Here is a 24,097-nt window from a genome sequence, read left to right as displayed (position 1 = left end):
TAAAAATAGAACCCAAGTATATCTAGAATAGTCATCTACCAAGACAAATGCATATTGTTTTCCACCCAAGCTAGTAGTTCTAGTTGGCCCAAAAAGATCTAAATGGATCAATTGTAAAACTCTACTAGTTGATACATCATTAATGGATTTAAAGAAACTCGCTTTTGTTTTCCTTTAGCACAAGCATCACAGATTTTATCATTATCAAATTTAAGCTTAGGCAACCCTCTTACTAGGTCTCCTTGAATTAACCGTTGCAAAACACTCATACTAGCATGTCCTAGTCTCCTATGCCATAACCAACTATCATGTTCATCCTTAGCAACTAGGCATAAATTAGTCATATCAAAAGAATCTAAATGCACCATGTATATGTTTCCTATTCTATGACCAACAAGCATAATCCGATTAGATGCAATGTCATGACTTTACAACCATTAATTTCAAATAAGACATTGAATCCTTTATCGCATAATTGACTAATACTCAATAGATTATGCTTTAATCCATTCACATATAAAACATTTTTAATTGTATGGAAGAGGTATTACCTATTGTACCAATACCTTCAATGTGACCTTTTGAATTGTCTCCAAAAGTCACTTCTCCTCCATTTTTGGCGTTAAGCTCAATAAACCGGCTTTTGTCTCCGGTCATGTGTCTTGAGCATCACTATCAAGGTACCATGAACTTGAATTTGTTTCCCATGCCTTGTAGCAATGCTCCTTTCCCTACAAACATAGATGATTTTGATTTTTGGTACCCAAATTCTTTTGGGTCCATATTCATTAGTTTCCAAAATCCTAGTCCCCTTAGGTATCCATTTGTGTAGGATATTTTATCTTTAGTAGTAATGAGTTCTTTAGGAACCCACATACTTCTAACGATTTTTCCATTAGAGGTTCTTTGGGGACCTCTATGATTGTAGTTTCTAAAACTTTTTCTAACAAAGTTGGATTTTGAATTTCCACTTTTTTCAAAATGTTTTGTTCCAACTTTATCAAAAGAAGTTTAAGATCATCAATTTTCTTTTGATGATCATCATTGATCTTTGAAAGTAAATTTTGCAAATCTAAATTTTCTTTTCAAACTCTTCTAGTTTGATTTGCAAATCTTTGATTTTACTTTCAAGATCGTTGTTGGTTTTGGATATGAGTTTGTTTTCATTTTCAATTTTGAAACATCATTTTATATTTTAAAAATAATTTCTCATAATCCGAAGCCAACCCATATATTCCTCTAATAACTCATCATAGGATAAATCATCAAAATCGGATGAGTTAGAGGTTACCTTAGAATCTTCCCCAAATGCCATCAAGCACAAGTTAGCTACTTCTTGTTCCTCTTCATCGGAACTTTCTTCATCGCTCCATGTAGCCACATGAGCCTTGTGCTTATTCTTTGATTGACCCTTTTTCTTCAATTGTGGGCAATCATATTTGACATGCCCTGGCTTTTTGCATTCGTAGCAAATGATTGAGTCATTCTCTTTCGATTCATTTTTGAGGCCTTCATTTCGTTTGAATTTTCTTCCTCGATAAGGTCTCATCATTTTTCTGAACCGTTTGGCAAACAATGCCATTTCCTCGTCATCGTCATCGTTATTCGAATTACTCTCATCTTTTGTGGATTTGAGAGCAACTCCAATATTTTTCTTCTTCTCATTCTCCTTTGGTGTCTCGTCAATCTTGTCGAGGTCCACCTCATCTTCGAGCATCATTTCATGAGTGAGGAGTGACCTAATTAGCTCTTCAAGAGTTAAGGACGTTAAATCCTTAGACTCGATGATTGCCGTCTTCTTTGATTGCCACGATTTTGGGAGGGAGTAGACTAACTTCCTCACAAGCTTTTCATTTGAAATGATCTCTCCATATGATTTGAGACCATTGACAATCGTTGAAAATCTATCCGTCATAGCTTTGATATCTTCATTTGGTTTTATCTTGAAATTTTCATAGCTATGCGTTAGAATACTAATTTTAGATTTCTTTATCTCATCGGTACCTTCATGAGTGACTTGAAGTTTGTCCCATATTTCTTTGGCGGTTGTACACGATGAAACTCTTCCGTATTCATCTGGTCCAAGAGCACAAAAAATGATATGGATGGCTTTGGAGTTGAGCTGGAACATTCTTGTCTCTCCTTCACTCCACAACCTTGGATGAGTGAGAGGTTTGATGTATCCTTCTTCTACAGCATTCCATGCTCCAATGTCACTTGCTTGAATGAAGTACATCATTCTATTCTTCCAATAGGCATAGTTAGCTCTATTAAAGAAATAAGGCTTATTGACGGGCATCGAGTCGAGACCGGAGTCGAAGTTTGAAGCGGAGGCCATTGATGACTTTGATTATCGATATAACTCTTCCCGAATCGATTCAAGAGGCGATTAAACCTTCAAATGAGTTAGGCTTTGATGCCAATTGTTGAGTTAATCGATTGACGGAATTGGCCAAGAGGGGGGTGAATTGGCAATTAAAAATTTGGTGGAAGCTTTTGCAGAAAATTGAAAGAAATTGCACAGCGATTTAGAGTGGTTCGACTTTATCAACCAAAGTCTACGTCCACTACCTTAGCTACCCACACTAAGGATTTTCCAACAAATTCACTAATTTGTTCTTTCTTTTGAGGCCAAAGAGATAACCTTACAACTCCCTCAAGAATATACCCCAATTCTTGAGAACACTCTTTTCTCAAAGAGAAATACAAATTTGCAAACTTACAAGAAAAATCTCACAAGGAAAATATGTTTGCACAATTCTAGAACAAAGAAAGAACACTCAAGAATAAATACAATTGAGCACAATAAGTGTTCTTGAAAGCAAAATGAATATTGAATGAAAAATAGGCTTGAAATGCTCAAACTTGAGGTTTGATGCTTTCTCTTTGATTCTCTCTTGATTCTAATTGCTTGATGTTTATTGTTATTGATCAATGGCTTCTAAGCTTGCTTAAATACACCTTGAATCACTTCTGAACGTTGGAGATGATTAGAGAAAATAATATAGCCGTTTTAGTGTGAAAACAATTAATAAAACAGTTTGGAGCGTGGGGGGAATCGGTACCCCCTATGGGGAATCGGTTCCCTAAGTGTAAAATTCAAATATTTCGACCGTTATACAAAGGGGGAATCGGTACCCCCTGGGGGGAATCGGTTCCCTCCGAGCATACTGGAATTCTCGGAGCCAAACCATTCAGGGGGGAATCGGTACCCCCTTAGGGGGGAATCGGTTCCCTCTGAGCAATCTGGAATTTTTGGCTTTGAAATGGTTCGAAATACTTTGTAAAATTATTTTGAAATTGTTTTAAGATTAAAACTTAATTTTACACTTTGAGTAAGGATTAAAAATGATCTTTGAAAGATTTGGAGTAATGTTTTGATATTCGAATAATTCTATCGAATATACTTAGAAAATCATTTGGAAAATCTTAAAATTCATTTAACTTAATTTGTTATATCGAAATATCAAAATGTTTTCAACACGGACATATCGAATAGTCGCCTACCCAGAGAAAAATAGCCAAGTTAAAAGGCATGAAGTTGTATAGTGTCTGGTTGGGTGCTTATCCCTTCTGTTTCCTCGGCATTCAGTGAAAGGCTTTTTCTTTTTCTTATCTTATGGGGGTTATTAGATATAAATAGTATTTTATTAAATCGTATTTTATTTTAGTTTTAAATGAATATTAAAATGACTAGTTATTGTTATTATTTTAATTATATTGGTTGATTTTTTTAAAGAAACAAAATTTTACCGATTTTGGAACAATATTTGTTTTGTATGACTGATGTGACATCTTTGACTCGTATATGGGTACTTATATGAGTTAAGGGTGTTACATTTATCTGATCACAAAAGCTTAAAGTATTTGCTGACTCAAAAAGAGCTAAACTTGAGACATATAAGATGAATCGAGTTACTTAAAGTATCTGGGAAGGCTAATGTTGTAGCTGATGCACTTAGCCGAAAGACTTTTTCAGCTTTACACATGTTAGATGCCCGATTATTTTTAAAGGACAATGATGTTCTGGTGGCTGAAATAAAGTTAAAGCCTTTATTGTTGGAGCGAATAAAGGAGTTGCAAAGGAGAGATGAAAAATGTTTAGAAATAATAGAACAAGCGGAAAATGTGAAACTAAAGATTTTGAAATTAAGTCTGATGGATGTCTATATTATAAAGGAAGAATTTATATTCCAAGTGATGAGAAATTAAAGAAAGAACTTCTCTGCAAAGCGCATTATAGTCCTTTGACGATGCATCCTGGAGGAAACAAGATGTATCATGACTTGAAAGGTCGATATTGGCGGCCAGGTATGAAAAGGGCTATAACTGAATTTGTTTCTAAATGTTTAACATGACAACAAGTAAAGACATAACATCAAGTGCTATCTGGCTTGTTACAACCTATTTCCATATCTCGGTGGAAATGAGAAAGAGTTACTATGGATTTTGCAGCATGTCTGTCTTTGAAACCTAGTAAAAAGGACTCAATTTAGGTGATTGTGGATAGATTGACTAAGTCACACCACACTTTATTTTAGTTCGAGTTGACTATTCTATGGATAATTATGCTAATTTGTATATAAAAGAGATTATTCAACTGCATGGAGTACCTGTCTCAATCGTATCTGATAGAGATCCAAGGTTTGCTTCAAGATTTGGGAAGTCCTTGAACAAGGCCTCAGGAACTCGAATTAACTTTAGAACAACTTTTCACCCACAGATAGATGGTCAGTCTGAGTGGATTATTAAGGTTTTGGAAGATATGAAAAAGCAGTTTTCTCACATGTTTGAAACATATACGTCTTAAAAATTCGAGGATGAATTTTAAAAAGGGGGAGAATTGTAATATCTCAAATTTTGGATTGGTGACTAGAATGTAAATTTTGAAAGTTTAGAGATTAAATTGTAAAGTTGTAAAAGTTTAAGGACTAAAAATATGAATTTTCAAAGGTTAAATTTTGGATTTGTAAATAAGTAGTTTAGCCCAAGACAATTAGTTTAGTGGGTTTCATAATTTTGATATGGAGTTTGCATAAAAGTTTATTAAATGACAAAGATCGATATATTATTTAAATAACCAGATCGAATCGAAGGATTAAAAAAAATTGAAATAAGGTAGATTTGGGTTTGAAAAATTATATGGATATTTTTAATTAGTGGAATTTAAGTTGTATTGATGGAATTTGGTGAAAATTGCACTATAAAGTGAAATAGTTCAATTTAGTGACTAAAATGAAATTTTGGAAAATTAGAGGGTCAATAAGAAAAATTGAAAGATGAGATTTTTAAGGTTATTTAATAATATTAAAATAGAGATAATGGAGTGGCATGGGTGTAATATTGGGAATTCATTAGTGGCAATTTAGTCTTTTGGCCCAAAATGATTAAAAATTGAAAGATGAGATTTTTATGGTTATTTAATAATCAAAATTAATCATTTTGGTGGAGCTTATGATCGTTTCAACTCATGATTAAAGAGTTAATTTTTCACAATCAACCCATTTTTTAAAAATCAATTTTTTTACTTTAATATTGAATTATATTAATTGTATGAGCGAGCTTAATTTTTATTTAATTTTCAGTCGTTTTATTCTAAATTAATAAAAAAATTAATATAAATTTAAAATATTTTAAAAACAAAATCCATCGGAGCAAGTAATAATATATATACATATATTATTAATAAATTTTATCAAAATAATATACTTTAATTAATATTACAAAAAATATTATTATATTGTTTTATATCTTATATTATAATTAATAAATTTAATTAAATTTAATCACAAAATAATCAGAACTATACAATTTAACGCAAATTTATTTTTATCAATAATGAAATAAATACTTAATTTCATGAGTGGTTAAACATTAAACTTTTTTTTTCTTAGATCCAAAGTTATAACCTTAAGCACAACATTTGATTTATTTTTGAATAACCAATAAAATAATAATATATGCCTTTATCTTAGAATGAGTATTAATCTTTTAAAACAAGTATATGTGACTGACAAAAATAACATTAATTTTAAAGTTTAATATATATATTTTTTAAGTTCGATAACCATTAATGTAATTGTCTTAAAATTTATGTAATTATCATAATTTTCTGAATAATGCCGATTCAATCTTTGTTCGACATAATATTTGATATCAAATCTTCAATTAATATCAATCACGAAGTAGACGCTTAAACAATCCTTTTCTTCAAACGAAATCATAATTTTTTGGCGAAACTACACGTATATATAAACTTTAATTCTTTTCAAAATCATACATAGATTTCATTTTGGTATCCGTCGTTAAAAACTTAATGTTGATATTGACATGTCATCATAAGATAATGTATATTATCATTAAAAAAATAAAAATATCACGTCAACAATTCTAATAATTTGTTAACGGTGGATTATCAAATTAAAACCTAAAACTAAACTTTAGGTATGCTTTTAAAAAAGAATAAAGTTTAGATACCAAATCAGAACAAAAATAATAGTGTAAGCACTAAAAGTATAGTTTACCCTAGTTTTTTAAATATCTAAGGTGGTGCTTGTTTTTACTGTGTAAGGTCTGCAAAGCTCTTATGTCTGCGCCGCGCAGATATTGAGCTTCACAGACATTTGTTTTTTAGAAGACAGAAGCTCTTCTAATGTCTGCGTGTGGTCTGCGCGGCGCAGACGTGGTCTTATGTCTGCAGACGTCTTCTAACCTCTTCAAAGAGGTTTTATATTTAATTTTATATTATATTTGATTTTAATATTAATTTTTAAATAAATTAAATATTAATTTTTTTAATATTATATTATAGATATTAATTTTAATATTAATTTTTTAAATAAATTAAATATTAATTTTTTAATATTATATTATAGATATTTAATTTATATCATATAAATTATTTTATATATTATTAAAATTTTATATTTATTTTAATTATTTTGATTTAAGTTTAAATATAATATTTTTTTGGATTTTTTATTTTTAAATTATATTTAAACTTTTTATACAAAATGTAAGTATTTAAACCACATTGCTTAATAAAAAAAATGATTTCATTGTTTGATAATTAAGATTTTAAAATATAAAATATAAAAAATTATAAATTATGTTTTTAAAATTTTAAAATATAATCATAATTAAATAAAAAATAATCATAAAATAATTTGATAAATTAAAAATATTTTCTAAAAATATCATATATAATTATAAAAATAAATTATGAATATATATTTAAAAAAATTAAAAGTATTACATAATTGTATGTTTAAAAAAATCATATAATTTAATGATCATTTATAAATTTTATTCTATAAAACTAATAATACATGTGATTATGTGATACTTATAATAGAATTAATAAGGTTATATTTGTTTTTCTAAAAAAATTATTATTGTAACTGTATGAATTATTTAAATTTTAGTATTGTAAAACTAAAATTATTTAAATCTCAGTATTGTAAAACTCTTTTAAGTTTAAAAAATCAGTTAACTTATATTTCAGTTTATTTTAACAGTATGCATACATTAAAAAACAAACAGTCTTCTTCTTGCATACTGTAGACTTTTGATCCACCTCTTCTGCTGCAGATGTGGTCCGCGGACTGCAGACCTATTACCTCTACAAAAACAAACACCACCTAAATCAATCTGCAATAGTAATGAATTGAAAAGCCAAACCTGAATGATTTAACAAAACTTTAATATCCTCAACAACTGTAATATATATATTTTTCTTCGATGCACAATCTGTTTAGTTGAACATTCAAAACCTGCCTCTCCCTCCTCTCCAAGAAATGAGGCGGGAAGCAACCAGTGTGGCTAACTCGGTTTTCATATGTTATATGGTAGATAAGTTGATATTACATCTGATTGGGTCAATAAGGAGGCACTGACCCAGCTGGTGGTACACCACCGTAGCCGCCCAGCATTTGCATCGTTCCGTGAGTCATTTGTGGCATCGAGGCTGGTGGCATGTAAGGATGATTAGTCATCTGTACTGGCGTGGATTGAGGCACTCCTGGAACACCGGAGGCCCATCCAGCAGAAGGTTGAGGAGGCATCATCATAGGTTGGCCTGAACCAGGACCGTATGGAGTCCCTTTGTATTGATGAGCAGCTGGACCCATTGTTTGAACTGGCTGTTGCCCAAAACCCGAAGGTTGTGGGTTAGAAATGGCAGGGTTAGGGACTGTATAATCTCTGCTCCTATCGTTGTTGACCTGTAATGCATAGACCACCCTATCAGAAGAAATAGACTAGGCCTTTTAACCTTTAAAATGCTCTTCTTCTGTAGAGCTGTAACTCTTCATTGTATGAAAAATATCAGGATATAGGTATCGGAATACGACATCAAATAAATGAACATATCCATCTCAGACACTCACACCTGGACCGAGTGACGTTAATCTAGTCTAATGGTTGAGCTACAAACATGTATACAAACTATTGCATCAAAACGAATCATTTAAATGACTAAGGTGTATTGTCCAAAACTCCAAATACCTTTATACTGAGATCAGTGTGGCGCGAATAAGAGAGATGCAGCTTGCAAAACCCTCCATCATATATGCAGTGCCCTTCCAAGGCCTCCTTGGCAACAACGGCTGTCTGAATATCTGCAAAACATGGAACCATTAATGTTTAGAATAAGGGATGACAAGAATAATGTGGTTAATCTCTTTACTATGTTCTTACTGGTAACATATTTTCAAGGCCTAGTTTAAAGGAGAAATAAAACATGTTTGAACATTACCCGGATACTGAATTAGAGCCTGCATTCCACCATTCTTGTCAAACATGGCAATCTTTTGGACGGGCCCAAAAGCAGAGAAGACCTAGACGTAAGTGAAAAAAAGACGAGAGAAGAGCAAATACCCGGTATGAGTTGAAGTACTGGATTGTTAAACAAAAACAGTTTCCAGTAATTGGCAATACCATATGTAGCACATCCAATGTAACAGCATACTGCATGTTCTCGATAGATGCAAGTAAAACATTACTCTCGGGTTCAAGTTTTTTCCCATCAAGACCTAAACTTAACTGCAATGATAACAAATGAATCCCATTAATAAACTAGCAAAAGAGTAAACGAGAACCACAGAATCCAGCAGTGTAAAGCAGTATCATTCATCTCTTAGAAGAAATACAGGTTCACAAGAATTGATTTGATGTCCATGACACCTCGCAGGAGAAAACATTAAATATATATGTTTTAATATACTAATGGAAATTTGGCTAAAACCACAAAGGCTTTCTGCTCTAAACTATACAATATACATGGTAAATAAATTGCGCACAACTATATTCAATTTCTAACAACTGTTGAGAAATTCAGTAGTCAATAACATGTTCTTAACCTGGCTGCTTCCATCTATCGCTGATGGAGCAACAGGAAGATAAGGATTGGTGTAGTCCCTGAAAATAGACAAGTAAATAAAAGAAACAAAGTGAGAAAAGAGTAAATTTAATAAATGAAGAATAGAGAAACGGAGATAAATAGCAGAGGGAAGCGCAGCAGTCCATAAAACTGTAAAACAGAGGATCAATGAAATGTTCAAGATATGCAAACAAATGCCAACCGCCATGAAAATTACTCATTCATATGAAATCCCAGAACCGATTATGTCTTTGAATATGGTAAATAAGATATTATGAATAACCGGATACAAAGATTGACCAGGAATACCTGCTCCGATGGCTCTGAAATTTCACACTCAAATCTCTGTGGGCAGAATATGTGATCTTAAGCGTACATGGAGCAATATTTTCAGAAAGCAGATACCTGAAAACCCAGGAAATGATCAGTCAGTAGATATTTTGCAACAAAACCAGTAATCACAAAAGAATAGCAGAAGCTGTAAGCTTATAAGCATTGCTTGTGGAGGAAACTGTTATTGGATCGCACTTCAATTCTAACTTGGGGAGTTTTCTATTACTTTATCAAGGACTAAAACAAAGCAAAAAAGTAGTCTGCTGCAAGACTAAACAGAAATAGTAGTCAGAAGTGTAAGAGTTCAATAGACATAAGTGCTCAATGCAAGTGCACCACACCCTACAGCTATATGGTCTACAACAGTTGGACTAAATACCATGTCTAACAATTAATAGAACTGTCACCTAGGGATGCTTCGTCCATCCAAGGCATTTTTGGCAGATGTGGCCGTTTCTGTATCTGAAAATTGCACCAATGCCTGCAAAAATAACAGTACCAAATGAGCTTATTTTAAAAGGCCGAGGCACACTAACCAAAACTAAAAGAAGAGATTTAATTCATTGACCTGGAATCCAGCTGTCTTCTCAAAGGTGGTTATTTTATGCACAAAACCAAAAGCTGAAAATACCTGCATTATTAACAACAATAAAAAGATAAACTAAAAAAAAATTCAGGTAAAAGAACTACAAAAAGTAATTACAGACTGCAATACCCTCTCAAACATATTTTCTAGAAAATAGCAAATGAGATAAGTCCAACATGTCCAGTTCTTCAGCAAAGAGACAGAAGCAATATAACTTATAACAGAAAAAAGAGTACAGCTAGATATTTCAGATACTAAAAGGAGGTTAACAGTATTAGAACAAGTAAAATCTATGAATACACAAGACCCAAGGGCACTAGAATGCCACAAGAGATGAAATGAATAATGGATGGATGAACTGGCCAAGTACTGCTAATAAACCTCATATCTTTACAACAAAACAAACCTACTCTCCAGGCTGCTAAAATTTCGATTTCTATGAAGTTTACATGTAATATACAACTCTCTGAAATTCAAAGTAAAAAAATCCCATTCAATCATTATCCTTTCTTCCAGTTAAAAGGTAAAGCACCACCTGCTTCAGAAATAAATAGAAGCAAACTGCAGATGCAGGAAGAGACCTTAATTGTTCAAGCATTTAAAAATGTTAAAAGCTCAACTCAATACTGAGGAAGTCAAAAGAAAGAGTTGCAACAAGCAGCAGGTCCTACTTCCTAGATGAGTCAAGGTACCAGGCACAAAGTTCTAAGTAGCTGGGGACTAAAAATAGGCACCTATATATATATTATAAGGAAATCTGCCTCTATATATTATGAGGTTATGTAGTAAGCATATTTCAACATTATTCACTAAAGAAGGTTATACTTTGTAGATTATACAGTTGTCACAACTGTTTTTTAGCACCTCACATATCTTGAGGCAAATATAGACAAATAGTTAAATAAACTTTAAATAATAATAATAGTAGTAGTAAAAATTAAACTGTGTCAACTAGCTGTCTCATATTATCATATGATTTAGGACTATACAATGCTACCAAATACAAATCCTGTTTTATTCTAAAATGGCATGAGATAGCACGTTTGCATTAGCGCAAAAGGGGCAGAAGGATCTTTGGTCTTCACTGTATATCATAGACTAATAGATGATGTCCCAACACCCAGTAGTAAGATAATATAAAGATTCATTCATTCTTTGAATAAAGGACAGGAGGACAAAAAACAGTTCTTGTTACATGGATGATAGGCTACCTAATCAGGGGTCATCTTGGGGAGAAACTTGCCTTGAGTATGTTTGGTTTTATAAAGTTTGTTAATTATGCAACAAAGAGAGCAGCCAACCACCTACCTTAAAATTACCATCTATTTGGGGTTCTATGACAATTGTTGTGTACACTGCTTGACCTGAGTGCTAAGACAAACTGAGGCACTTGAATAGACTACCCAGATCGTGTTCAGTGAGGAGTGAAGACTTGAAACTTGGTAAAGCTAAAATTTATTATCTCCAAAACGTAATACAGACCACATACATAAAAATTGTACATGGATTACAAACTTTATAAAAACTTCATTCCAAGTAGCAGAACAAACAAAAAAAGTGACACAAAGCACCGGAATAAGTTCAAGGGAGATGGATGAACATGAGTGAAGAGATGAAAGAAACATCCTAAATGAAACGAATAGGAAAAACGAGACAAACGCACGTCCTCTTTCTCTTGATGCACCAAGTTGCCATTGGTGATAATTCACTTAACATGATTCTCTTGATCCATTAACATTCATGTCAAAATAGAAAAAGCTCTTCTTCTTTACAAATATACACAATCCTAGTTACTATAGAAATTTATATCAAACCTATGTTACTCAGACTCAGGTTTGAGTGTTGGATATGGGCAAGTGTCCAACTTGGTTTTGTTCAAATTTTCCAAAGATTTTTCATGTAATTGAAGAATCCTTGGAGAGTCATCTCCTGTACCTATGCCCAAATGTCCAAATATGTGTCGCAGGAAAGTACTTCACACAAATGAAGAGTCCGAGCTACACAGTACCAAACAACCTAGAAATACTAACTCCATACCCTTCTAAACCAAAAAGATAAAAAGGGCCAAGGTCTTCCTTACCAAATGAAGAACATCAATGGAAACAAGTCGAGCATCTTGACCTTCAATTGTTACCAGCAGAACATTTCCGGCAACATCGGCAATTGTTTTGTTATTTACAATCTCTTGCCTATTAGAATATTGTAGATAAACTGTTTTGCCCCTCACTTGAGCAGGCTCTGAAGAAGAAGCATAATATGATGTCATAGCAATAGCCTGATTCAAATCAGCCTATAAAAAAATCAATAAAAAAATGCATAATTACTAACAATACTGAAATAATAGAGAAATTCAGAACAAACATTAAAAAGAATTTCTGATTAAACTTACGAATTCGATGAAAGCTTGATTACGATTGGCTCCAACATTGCACTTTGTGTTAACGACCCTCCCGAATGGCTTCCCCAGTTCGATCAACTCTTCCTCCGGACACTCCCATGGCAAGTTCCTCAAATGCAGCACCTTAGACGGGGGTTGAGTGTAACGGAACTGCGTCTGACTTGATATGGAGGCCATTCAGTTCAGCAACCAAACCCTTAAAGTCTATGCCAAAGAAAAGAAGAAGATTCGAAACCCTAATTGCCCAAATTTCCAAGATATAACAACATTAAACTTTTAATATTTATCCATATATATATATTAAAACCAGCCAAGTACGATAAATCGAAGAAAGTGATAAATAAAGAGAAAATCAAGTTTGGATTTTTATTTTTATTAATTATTTACAATTTGGTAGTTACATCAACGAGTCTAAAATTCATAATTTAAAGAAACATAAAAATTAAATAAATATAAGCAGTTTAATCAACGAAACTAAATTTACTTACTTAATATTATAGGTTTTTTTAATATGAGAGTAAGAAAAAGTGTCCTGAATCAAATCTGAGATTTAAAGGCAAATAAAAATTTATATTGTTGTGTTTGTAGCCACATATTTTCGTCCGACGTTACATAATGTTATGTGGCGTATTCGTAGTATACGGTACGCTTACAGTGTATACGCGTTTAAAATATCACTTACGTTATGTACATTAAATACATTATATTTATATACGTATAATATATAGTATTATACATATATATAATGTTATTTATTACATGTATTTTTGTTTTGCAGGCCATTACAACACTAGAAAGTTGATACAAATAAAAAACGGCCCAAGATCCAAGCCCAAAACGCATTCCAGCTGCAGCAGACTCAAACACGTGACCCGGGTACAGGAACCCTACTCGAACCGCTCCAAGCCAAACCCTAGGGCACCATTTCCCTCTCGAACCTTCCACAGCGCCGCGCAGCAACCCAACGACCCGAGTCCACCGCCGGGTTTTTCGCATCCCCAACGTCACGCAAGGAACAAACCACAAAAACAAGAGATTCAATTCTAATGGGACTCAAAAATTCGAGTTAAGAATAGTAAACTACTAGGATATAAATACATGTAATCTCATAGAGAGTAGGGGGAACACAAAAAACCCATCATCAGCCGACGCACACAGAAAACCCATCATCAACAGAGAGATCAAAGAACCAGCCAAACAGAAACATAAAACCCACGAACCCACAACCACAGTAAACGAAAACCCACCATGACAGTACACTACTAGAGTACCCACAGCGAGAAAAAACGACAGCAACACAGTAAGTCAAACAACAATACCATCACGTTACCAAATACAACCAAAGGCCGAAGCCCCACAGCCAAATAAGTAAAATAAAAGCAAAAGCGAGGATATCGTCGAAGAAGGAGGCGTCGGGAAGCCAAGAAGACACATCGGCAAAGGTAAAGGTCGAAGCCTTTTCCCTTAGATCTACGACAACTCGGCTCAATTCAAGATTATCAGGCCACTGATTTGTGTTTACGGGGCAGAGGGGGCATTTCGAGGCCTTGTTGTTCTTTCCGACCACCACCGATAGCGGCCGGTGCTGCGGAGGCACAACGGGATTGGCCACCGGAGTGATGGTCGGGCTTGGACCGACCATCGGGGAAGGGAGAGAGGCTAAGAGCTTTTCTCTCATTTGAGAGATGAGATTTTTGGAGAAAATGAGAGAAATGAGGTGAAAAGGGCTTGTTTGGGTATTTACATACCAAGGACCAGAGTGCAAATAGAGGATTTTTAAATCCTCTACGCAGTCACTAGAACTTTGAGTCGCTTTACAAATCGGTCCCCATGTGTAATTTGGCCCCCGAATTTTCAGTTTAATCGATTTAATCCCGGTTTTTATTTTTACATTTTCACGAATTGATCCCCTAATTTTATTTTTTTCTTTTGCAGTTCTTTTTTAAATACTAATTGAATCTATTAGTTCCAATCTATTTCAATTTGGTTCTCTAATTTTATTTTATTTTATCATTTTTTCCTTCATATTATTATTATTATTATCTTGTTAGAAACTTTAACCATTTTTTATTTCTTTACCTTTTTATTCTTTGTTTTTATTTTTTTTATTATTTTATCATTTTTTAATATTGGTATTATTATTATTATTATTATTTTTTTTACCTAACATCTTAATTTTTTTTTATTTATTTCCTCTAACATTTTAACTTTGTAGAGAAATTCTCAGCTAATCAAAGGTAAATAATTCGAACCGAATTTTTAAATTTCAATTTCAATTTTCCCAATTAAAGACAACCGAAAAATTAATTGGTACCGAAAGGGCGGTTCAAGGGTGCTAATCCTTCCTTGACCATAACCGACTCTCGAACCCGACACGTTTTTGGTACAACGCAGATCAGGTAAGATGGTGTACGACCCACCTAATTCGTTTTAAATGGTCGGTGGCAACTCTAAAGCATTTAATCCAAGTCGAAGCCCAATTCTGGGGCCCAACCGAAAGACGGTTCCGAGAGCTTGGCGACTCTGCTGGGGACATGTAAGTGAGTTAGGCCAGAATTAAATTTTCGGCTGTTTTTTATGCGAAAATGGTAAATTTAAATTTATTTATTCAATTCCAATTATTTACCTTTGATTATTTTTCAAATAAATAGTTGTACTGACATTTTTTCAATGATTTCAGATTTTTGAAAAGTTTCTATCTCTGGCTCTATACCCGAGCTCCGAACCCTTTTAAGTGGAGGTGAAAGTGACGCCTTCGTGAGAATTTATTCTCCGCACATGCCTAGCAAGTAGCCTTCGGGATTCATATACCTTTTGTCTTCGTGTGAATTTATTCACCGCCCAGACATAAGAGAATGTGTCCTCTCGAGTTTAACTTAGTCCATACAAGCTTGTAATGAGGTTAGGACTAAGGGTATGGCAAGCCCAAGGGAACAGCAACAAGGAGAACTTGAGTACCCTTTTAGAACCTAAACCGGGAGAGTAAAGGGAATTAGAGCCCACCATAAAACCTCATTCCAAACCCTAGACTGCTTTGATTTTATTTCCTGCTTTACTTTCTGTTCAAAGCATGCGAACTAGACAAATATGCGGTTATAATTTGTTTGAAATTAGCATGCGAGATAGAGATCATGTCCGGGTAGGAATTGAAGCATGTGGGGTAAACATAATGTGGGGTAGGACTTTTATTTTTCATGATTATTTTTTATTATTTTCACTTCACTAACTCTTTTCATTTTTATTTTATTTTACTTTATTTTCATCACTTGCATCATTTAAAAGAGGTGTTGATCCACCAAAAATGTGTTTGTTAAACATGAATAATATGCATTAATGGACAAAGGGGTTGTAATACAAGAGATGAAAATACAGAGGACAGTCTACAAAGCGACTATGTGTCACATTCAATCCAGAAGACGTGGTGCCACAATTGAAGAGTATATCACTCTGTTGTATTATAAAGGACTGTGAATGAACTGGGTCTACATCACGCACGATGAAAGTCTATCTTTGAAGAACTGACTGGCAGAAGTTGCATGGGCAAAATGAAGGTTATTGATCTTGGGAGTCTCTTCAAAGACAACAATGGCAAAATGATAGATGAAATTGGAGACCATTGTTGACGAATTCAAGAAACAAACAAATGAACTTCATATAGTTCATATCAATTGAGGGCTCCAATGACGTATTCATTGGGAGAAGGTTCAACAAAAGATAAATGCCAGAGATGCAGTCATTCGAGACTTCTTGGGCCAGTAAAAAAATCAACTCAACATTTACACGGTTCATCCAGAAAAGTCAGAGCGGTTTGACAGGTTATTCAACCGGTGACAGACGAAGGCAGAAGACTAGTCAACATATCAGAAGTTGTCAGGATATTTTTGTCTCTTAAAAGATAAAACACTTTTGTCTCCAATAAGGATTATTTTTAATAACAGACACATTTTTTAGGATCAATGCCTCGAATATTGCATGCATTATGCATTTAAACATATATTTTGCATTTTGTTATTTTTTCTTTACATTCGTATTAACTAACGGAAGAATGTCTCATCAGAAGGAGCACATACTGGATACACCACCTCAAGCATTAGACACACCCCATCCGCATAATACCCGCCTAAAAAAGAAGAAAATGGAAGCCATAATTGCTTAGATTGAGGAGAACATGTTGAAGCTCCAGAGGGAGTTGGAAGACAAGATAAACCAGAGTAGTCTGAGTACTCTAGATACAATCATGAAAAATCAAGAGTCCTTGGTCGATCAAATTATGGCCAAGTTGTCTGGTCTACATCAAGCAAGTGCACCTGGGGCAGGTTCACCGGAAGGGGTAACTATACCACCTATCCCACAAGTGGTTATCACACCTGGAATCTTACCTGAACTTCAAGGGGATTTATCAACTACAAAAGCAAAAACCCCATATACTGTAGAGATACAAACTGTTATATTTAACCCTAAAAACAATTCGGGTTATTACCATGTACTAGATTTGGACGAAGAGGACATAGCGAAGAAGATGGAGGAAAAAATCAAGCAGTTGGAGGGGCAAATGAAGGTAGTTAAAGGAGACCATGACTACCATGGTATTGATGCCGCGGAACTCAATCTAGTCCCAGACTTAGTTATTCCTCCAAAATTCAAGTCCCCTGAATTCGAGAAGTTTGACGGGAACAATTGCCCATCCGCTCACATCACCATGTTTTGCTGAAAGATGACAGGATATGGAGGAAATGATCAACTCCTGATTCACTGCTTCCATAAGAGTCTGTCGGGCTCAGCCATCTGATGGTCAACCAGCTAAGCCGATCAAATATCAAGACCTGGAAGGACATGGCCAAGTCATTTCTAGAACAATACAAGCATGTCAATGACATAAGACCAGATCGAGTTATGCTACAAAGCATGGAAAAGAAGAATAATGAGAGTTTCAGGCAATACACACAGAAATGGAGGGACTTGGCTATACAAGTTCATCCACCTTTGGATGAAAAGGAAACCCGGAAGCTTTTCGTACAGACCATGAAGCTCCGTACTTCGGACACCTGGTTGCAATTACATCAGGGAGCTTTTCAGACTTGGTTATGGCCGGAGAAATGATCGAGTTGGTCATAAAGTAATGTAAAATTAAGGATGGAGAGGCCAGTAGAAAACCTCCTATGGGAGAGAGTGATGGAGAGATTAACAACATCAACCATGTCAGTAGAGTTGTTACAATCTCCAAACCGAAATCAACTGCAGTTGTACCGTCAGGTACTTCTAAACAAGATTACAAAGAACCAAGAAGAGAAAGAGAATATTTCGACCTTATTCCCGTGACCTACAAAGAGCTTTACCAGCAACTTCTTGACACCCATGTAGTGTCACCATATCCGGTGGAACCCATGAAGCCCCCATACCCCAAGTGGTAAGATGAGAATGCTCGTTGTGAATATCACGGCGGTGTCTCAGGGCACACTATTGAGAACTGTTACGCTTTCAAGAGATTTGTATAGAAGATGCGTAACCAGAACTGGTCGACTTCAACAACTTGGGGGCATCCAAGTGAGGAAGATCATTTCATCATTTGAAGCATTCTGTTTGAGTTTGTTTTTTCATTTTTTTCTCAAGTTTTTGTAAGAACATTTGAATAAATTTATATTACTTTAATGATGACGAGAAACGAATCACATTTGCAAACTTGCAATTCTTTGAATATCAACTGAGTTAAGAAACTTTGTAAATGGTTCAAAGTTACAGATCTTTGACAAAGTAACATGATTTAGAATAAGGACTTTGACCTTACCAGAATATACCCTCAAACACTGTACCCTACTCTTGCAATTAACCAATATAACATTTTCCTTTCATAAGGTGCGGACAATATGGGGCATCCTTTTGCATATGACATTACTATGTTTTTTTTTATTTAAGATGTTCAGTGATGATCCTGATCTTCACAGATGGAATAATCAAGTATGTGAATCTGGTTTAGGTCAGTTGCTTGAAAATTGAACTCTAAAGATGAAATTTTTTACTTTTAACAACACCTAGACTATAACAGGTTCTTCTTGACAATCTTAAGAAATTAAATCCGTAAAGCTGAGTTATTCCACTAAGGCAATTGGTTATAGAGGAAACTTGAAAGCCATGGCCTTATGAATATTACATTCAAACAATGACATTGCTCGAACACTTGGCAATTCGGTGTTTGCTCCACTGCTATTGTTCGGACGAAGACTTTGTGATGAGATGAACCCTTTAGTTAACTTGACAAAAATGATTATAATGTTAAGTTGTCCCTCTAAAGCAATTGGTTAAACGCCCCGGCTTTATGGATTCAGCTAGCCAGATAACGGGAAATTAAATCAAATTTATCTAAGCAAGAAATTTTTGGTAATGATGGACTAAGGGAGTTAAAGAACACCTGTTATAGTCAATTTCACACGAGCACTCAAAAATTTCATTTTTAGACCGATATTTTTGAACGACCTTTGTTAGAAGAGCCTACAAAGCTTGAACAAATGGAAGATTTTAGATAATTGAAATAGAGGGTCTAGTAATTGATAATGCTAGTTGCATCATTTTGTCGGCACCCAATTGAAATGCCAAAGTATGTTGCAATATTTAAAAAAAATGACATTTTTGGTTACCGAAACCTTATAAAGGAGGCAAACCTTAAAGCCAATTCATCCATTTGAACATTTTTCAAAGAGTTGTAACTCTGAAAGCATTAAAAGAGCTATGACTCTTAAAGCATTAAAAGAGCTCTTGATTCCTTTGATATTCTGTGAAATCACGTTTACAATTTGATTCAATTACGAACAATATTTTACAGCATTTTTATCATTTTCCCTCCTAAAACAAGAAAAAGGAGAAAAACATTTTCAAACAGAACAGTCTCAGATATGAAAGGTCTGTAAAGCACAAACTTGAAAAGATGATGGGGCACGATCGATTCCATAGACCAGATTGACAGACAAAGCCCGAAACTCCATCCAAGAGATAACAAATAATTCATTCATGTTGCATGCATCTTAGACATACTTGAGTGCATCACATTCATCATTTTAGCATACATGATTTTCACAGATTTTAGAGTCAAGTTTCGACTTCAGGATGAAGGATACTCGATTCGTAAGCGCCTTTAAAGAACGATGGTAGTTGCTTAACTCAGCATTGAGAGGCTACACCTCAACCGACTTGACATATCTACGGATCTCAGAATCAATTTCAGATAGGTTCAAGAACCAATTCAGAGCTAATCCAGTTCAACTCAACTCAACAATGAGCATCATGTTTCCAGTTAATGTATTCAAGCTAGATTTCAATTCCACAATGGAAGATATCCGGCTGTCAGAATTTATCAGTGGGCTTTTCCGTAAAAGGGGAGTCATTCAAAGACCGTCTCATTTGGTTCAGACTCGTTCAAAGGAACCACCTGAAGAATCATGATCGGTTTAGACCCGTGAAGGGAAGCCATTTTGTAAAGAAACATTTGCAGCATAGCTTAAATCGAGAAGGGCTATCTGCCATCCAAAGACCTTCGAGTTTGACTACGTTCAGCTCCAAGGCACATCATTTAAAACATAACTCAAGGCTATAAGGGTTATCTATCACCAAAAGACCTTCGAGTTCGACTATGCTCAGCTCCAGGGCACATCATTTGCATCATAGCTTAAGTCGAGAAGGGTTATATGCTAAAGACCTTCGAGTTCGACTACGCTCAGCTCCAAGGCACATCATTTACAGCATAACTCAAGGCTAGAAGGGTTATCTGTCACCAAAAGACCTTCGAGTTCGACTACGCTCAGCTCCAAGGCACACCATTTACAGCAATGCTTAAGTCTAGAAGGGCTATCTGTTAAAGACCTTCGAGTTCGACTACACTCAGCTCCAAGGCACATCATTTACAGTATAACTCAAGGCTAGAAGGGTTGTCTAACATCCAAGACCTTCGAGTTCGACTACGCTCAGCTCCAAGGCACATTTTTTGTAGCATATCTCAAGGCTAGAAGGGCTATCTACCACAAAGACCTTCGAGTTCGACTACGCTTAGCCCCAAGACATATCATTTGCGACATAGCTTAAGTCGAGAAGGTTATCTGCCAAAGACCCTCGAGTTTGATTACACTCAGCTTCGAGGACACATCATTTACAGCATAACTCAAGGCTAGAAGGGTTATCTGTCACCAAAAGACCTTCGAGTTCGACTACGCTCAACTCTAAGGCATAGCATTTGCAGCATAACTTAAGTAGAGAAGGGTTATCTACCAACTAAAGACCTTCGAGTTCGACTATGCTCATCTCCAAGGCACATCATTTGCAGCATAGCTTAAGTCAGAAAGGTTATCTGCCAAAGACCCTCGAGTTCGATTACACTCAGCTTCGAGGGCACGTTATTTACAACATAACCCAAGGCTAGAAGGGTTATCTGTGACCAAAAGGCCTTCGAGTTCGACTACGCTCAGCTCCAAGGTATATCATTTGCAGCATAACTTAAGTCGATAAGGGTTATCTGCGAACCAAAGACCTTCGAGTTCGATTACGCTCAGCTCCAAAGCACATCATTTGTAGCACAACTTAAGTCGAGAAGGGCTATCTACCAAAGACCCTCGAGTTCGATTACACTCAGCTTCGAGGGCACATCATTTACAGCATAACTCAAGGCTAGAAGGGTTATCTATGACCAAAAGACCTTCAAGTTTGACTACGCTCTGCTCTAAGGTACATCATTTGCAGCATAGCTTAAGTCGAGAATGGCTATCTACCAAAGACCTTCGAGTTCGATTATACCCAGCTTCGAGGGCACATCATTTACAACATAACTCAAGGCTAGAAGGGTTATCTGTCACCAAAAGACCTTCAAGTTCGAATACGCTCAACTCCAAGGTACACCTTTTGCAGTATAGCTTAAGTCAAGAAGGGCTATCTGCCAACCGAAGACCTTCGAGTTCGATTACACTCCGCTCAGAGGCAAACCAAATTTACATCATAGCTCAAGGCAAGAAGGGTCATATGTCAATAAAATTATTGAGTACGGTTCCTGTCAGCTCGATGACACCTTAATCACACTACTGTCCGGTTTCAATCGAGGTTTTCAAGTCGAGAAGAAGACCTGGGTTAACCGTGACTTAGTGACGAAAAATTATTTTTCGGCACCATAGCTTAAGTCGAGAAAAATCATCTGTCGACGAGGACCTTTCGAGTTCGATTTCATTCAGCTCGAAGGCCTATCAACCACACGGTGGATTCAAGGAACTATTTTCCAGTCGAATTTTTAACCAAGGTCTTTAAACCGAGAAGATACCAAAGGGAAACGAGAAGCCACGTGCTGATTCAAATTCTGAACTACAGTTTCAATTCCATATCATTTCAAGATGGACTCAACTTCGCGATGGGGGAGCCATCCGTAACTTAAAATTTGACAGAGAGTTATTCTTTCAGAGTCAATTTCTCAACTCCACCAAACGAAAATTTGTGTCATTTTATTTTTTCCTATTTTTCGTTCCATAAAAAAGGTATAAATATATATTATACATATATATATATATATATACATAATATATATATATATATTATATATATATATAATATATTTATATGTTGTATCTTGTTTTGCAGGCCATTACAAACTAGCAAGCTGATACAAATAAAAACGGCCCAAGATCCAAACCCAAAACGCATTCCAGCTACAGTAGACTCAAACACGTGACCCGAGTACAAGAACCCTACCCGAACCGCTCCAAGCCAAACCCTAGGACGTCGTTTCCCTCTCGAACCTTCCACAGTGCTATGCAGTAACCCAACGGCCCGAGTCCACCTCTGGGTTTTTCGCCTCCCCAACGTCACGCAAGGAATAAACCACAAAAATAGGAGATTTAATTCCAAGGGACTCAAAAATTTGAGCTAAGAATAGTAAACTATGGGGTATGAATACATGTAATTCATAGAGAGTAGGGGGAACACAAAAAAACCATCATCGACCAACGCACAGAAAACCCATAATCAACAGAGAGATCAAAGAACCAGCCAAACAGAAACATAAAACCCACGAACCCACAACCATAGTAAACAAAAACCCACCACGACAGTACACTACCAGAGTACCCACGACGAGAAAAAACAACATCAACACAGTAAGCCAAACAACAATACCATCACGTTACCAAATACAACCAAAGACCGAAGCCCCACAGCCAAATAAGTAAAATAAAAGCAAAAACGAGGATATCGTCGAAGAAGGAGGCATCGGGAAGCCAAGAAGACATATCGACAAAGGTAAAGGTCGAAGCCTTTTCCCTTAGATCTATGACAACTCGATTCGATTCAAGATTATCAGGCCACCGATTCATGTTTACGGGACAAAGAGTGCCATTTCGAGGCGTTGTTGTTCTTCCCGAACACCGTAGGAGGTGGCCGGTGCGGCGCGCGGATGGCAACCGGAGTGGTGGCCGGGCTTGGACCTACTATCGGGAAGGGAGAGAGGTTGAGAGCTTTTCTCTCGTTGAGAGATGAGATTTCTAGAGAAAATGAGAGAAATGAGGTGAAAAGGCTTGTTGGGTATTTATATACCAAGGACCAGAGTGCAAATAGAGGATTTTTAAATCCTCTCCGCAGTCCCTAGAACTTTGAGTCGCTTTACAATTTGGTCCCCATGTGTAATTTGGCCCCCGAATTTTCAGTTTAATCGATTTAATCCCAATTTTATTTTTACATTTTCGCGAATTGATCCCCTAATATTCATTTTTTCTTTTGCAGCTCATTTTTAAATACTAATTGAATCCATTAGTTCTAATCTATTTCAATTTGGTTATCTAATTTTATTTTATTTTATCATTTTTTCTTCATATTATTATTATTATTATATTGCTTAGAAACTTTAAGCATTTTTATTTCTTTACCTTTTTATTCTTTGCTTTTTCTTTTTTATTCTTTTTTTTATTTTATCATTTTTTAATATTGGTTTATTATTATTATTATTATTTACCTAACATCTTCATTTTTTATCTACTTATTTCCTCTAACATTTTAACTTTGTAGAGAAATTCTCAGTTAAGCAAAGGTAAGTAATTCAAAACAAATTTTTAATTTTTAATTTTCAATTTTCGCAATTAAAGATAGCCGAAAAATTAATTGGTACCGAAAGGACGGTTTCAAGGGTGCTAATCCTTCCTTGATCGTAACCGACTCCCAAACCCGACACGTTTCTGGTACAACGCAGATCAAGTAAGATGGTGTCCGACCCACCTAAATTCGTTTTAAATGGTCGGTGGCGACTCTAAAGCATTAATCCAAGTCGAAGCCCAATTCCGAGGCCCAACCGAAAGACGATTCCGACAGTGTTAATAAATCATAGTTTAGTCGACATTACTAGTAGTATAAGTTTTAAAGTTTTTAATAATTATATTTTATATTATTA

General features: G+C 35.2%; 1 protein-coding gene across 2 annotated transcripts; it reads right to left on the bottom strand.

The window, feature by feature from the left end:
* Nucleotides 1-7,709: 7,709 nt before the first annotated feature.
* Nucleotides 7,710-13,070, bottom strand: LOC120192043 (polypyrimidine tract-binding protein homolog 2-like). 2 transcript variants are annotated; one of them, XM_039194894.1, is made up of 11 exons: nucleotides 13,027-13,070; nucleotides 12,688-12,936; nucleotides 12,379-12,588; nucleotides 10,281-10,343; nucleotides 10,120-10,193; nucleotides 9,689-9,784; nucleotides 9,360-9,417; nucleotides 8,938-9,042; nucleotides 8,756-8,837; nucleotides 8,506-8,618; nucleotides 7,710-8,222 (listed from the first exon to the last, which is right to left on the bottom strand). In XM_039194894.1, the coding sequence occupies exons 2-11, from the start codon at nucleotides 12,871-12,873 to the stop codon at nucleotides 7,878-7,880; spliced, it is 1,332 nt and encodes a 443-aa protein (XP_039050825.1). In that variant the 5' UTR covers nucleotides 12,874-12,936; nucleotides 13,027-13,070; the 3' UTR covers nucleotides 7,710-7,877. The 2 variants fall into 2 exon arrangements, with proteins under 2 accessions (XP_039050825.1, XP_039050824.1); XM_039194893.1 differs by lacking the exon at nucleotides 13,027-13,070 and having other exon boundaries at nucleotides 12,688-13,001.
* Nucleotides 13,071-24,097: the final 11,027 nt, after the last annotated feature.

Source organism: Hibiscus syriacus, unplaced genomic scaffold (genome assembly GCF_006381635.1).
Source record: "Hibiscus syriacus cultivar Baekdansim isolate YM2019G1 unplaced genomic scaffold, ASM638163v2 tig00116971_pilon, whole genome shotgun sequence".
Lineage (NCBI taxonomy): Eukaryota > Viridiplantae > Streptophyta > Magnoliopsida > Malvales > Malvaceae > Hibiscus > Hibiscus syriacus.
The sequence above is the reverse complement of the archived record's forward strand: the minus strand, read 5'-3'. Positions and strand labels throughout refer to the sequence as shown.

What these genes read in the sequence shown, in the direction of transcription:
- LOC120192043 (XM_039194894.1), bottom strand. Translation starts at nt 12,873, where the DNA reads ATGGCCTCCATATCAAGTCAGACGCAGTTCCGTTACACTCAACCCCCG. An exon ending in AGAAGACAGCTGGATTCCAG is followed by an intron (nt 10,194 to 10,280) that starts GTCAATGAATTA and finishes TTATTTTTGCAG; the next exon opens with GCATTGGTGCAATTTTCAGA. An exon ending in TTTCAGAGCCATCGGAGCAG is followed by an intron (nt 9,418 to 9,688) that starts GTATTCCTGGTC and finishes GTCTATTTTCAG; the next exon opens with GGACTACACCAATCCTTATC.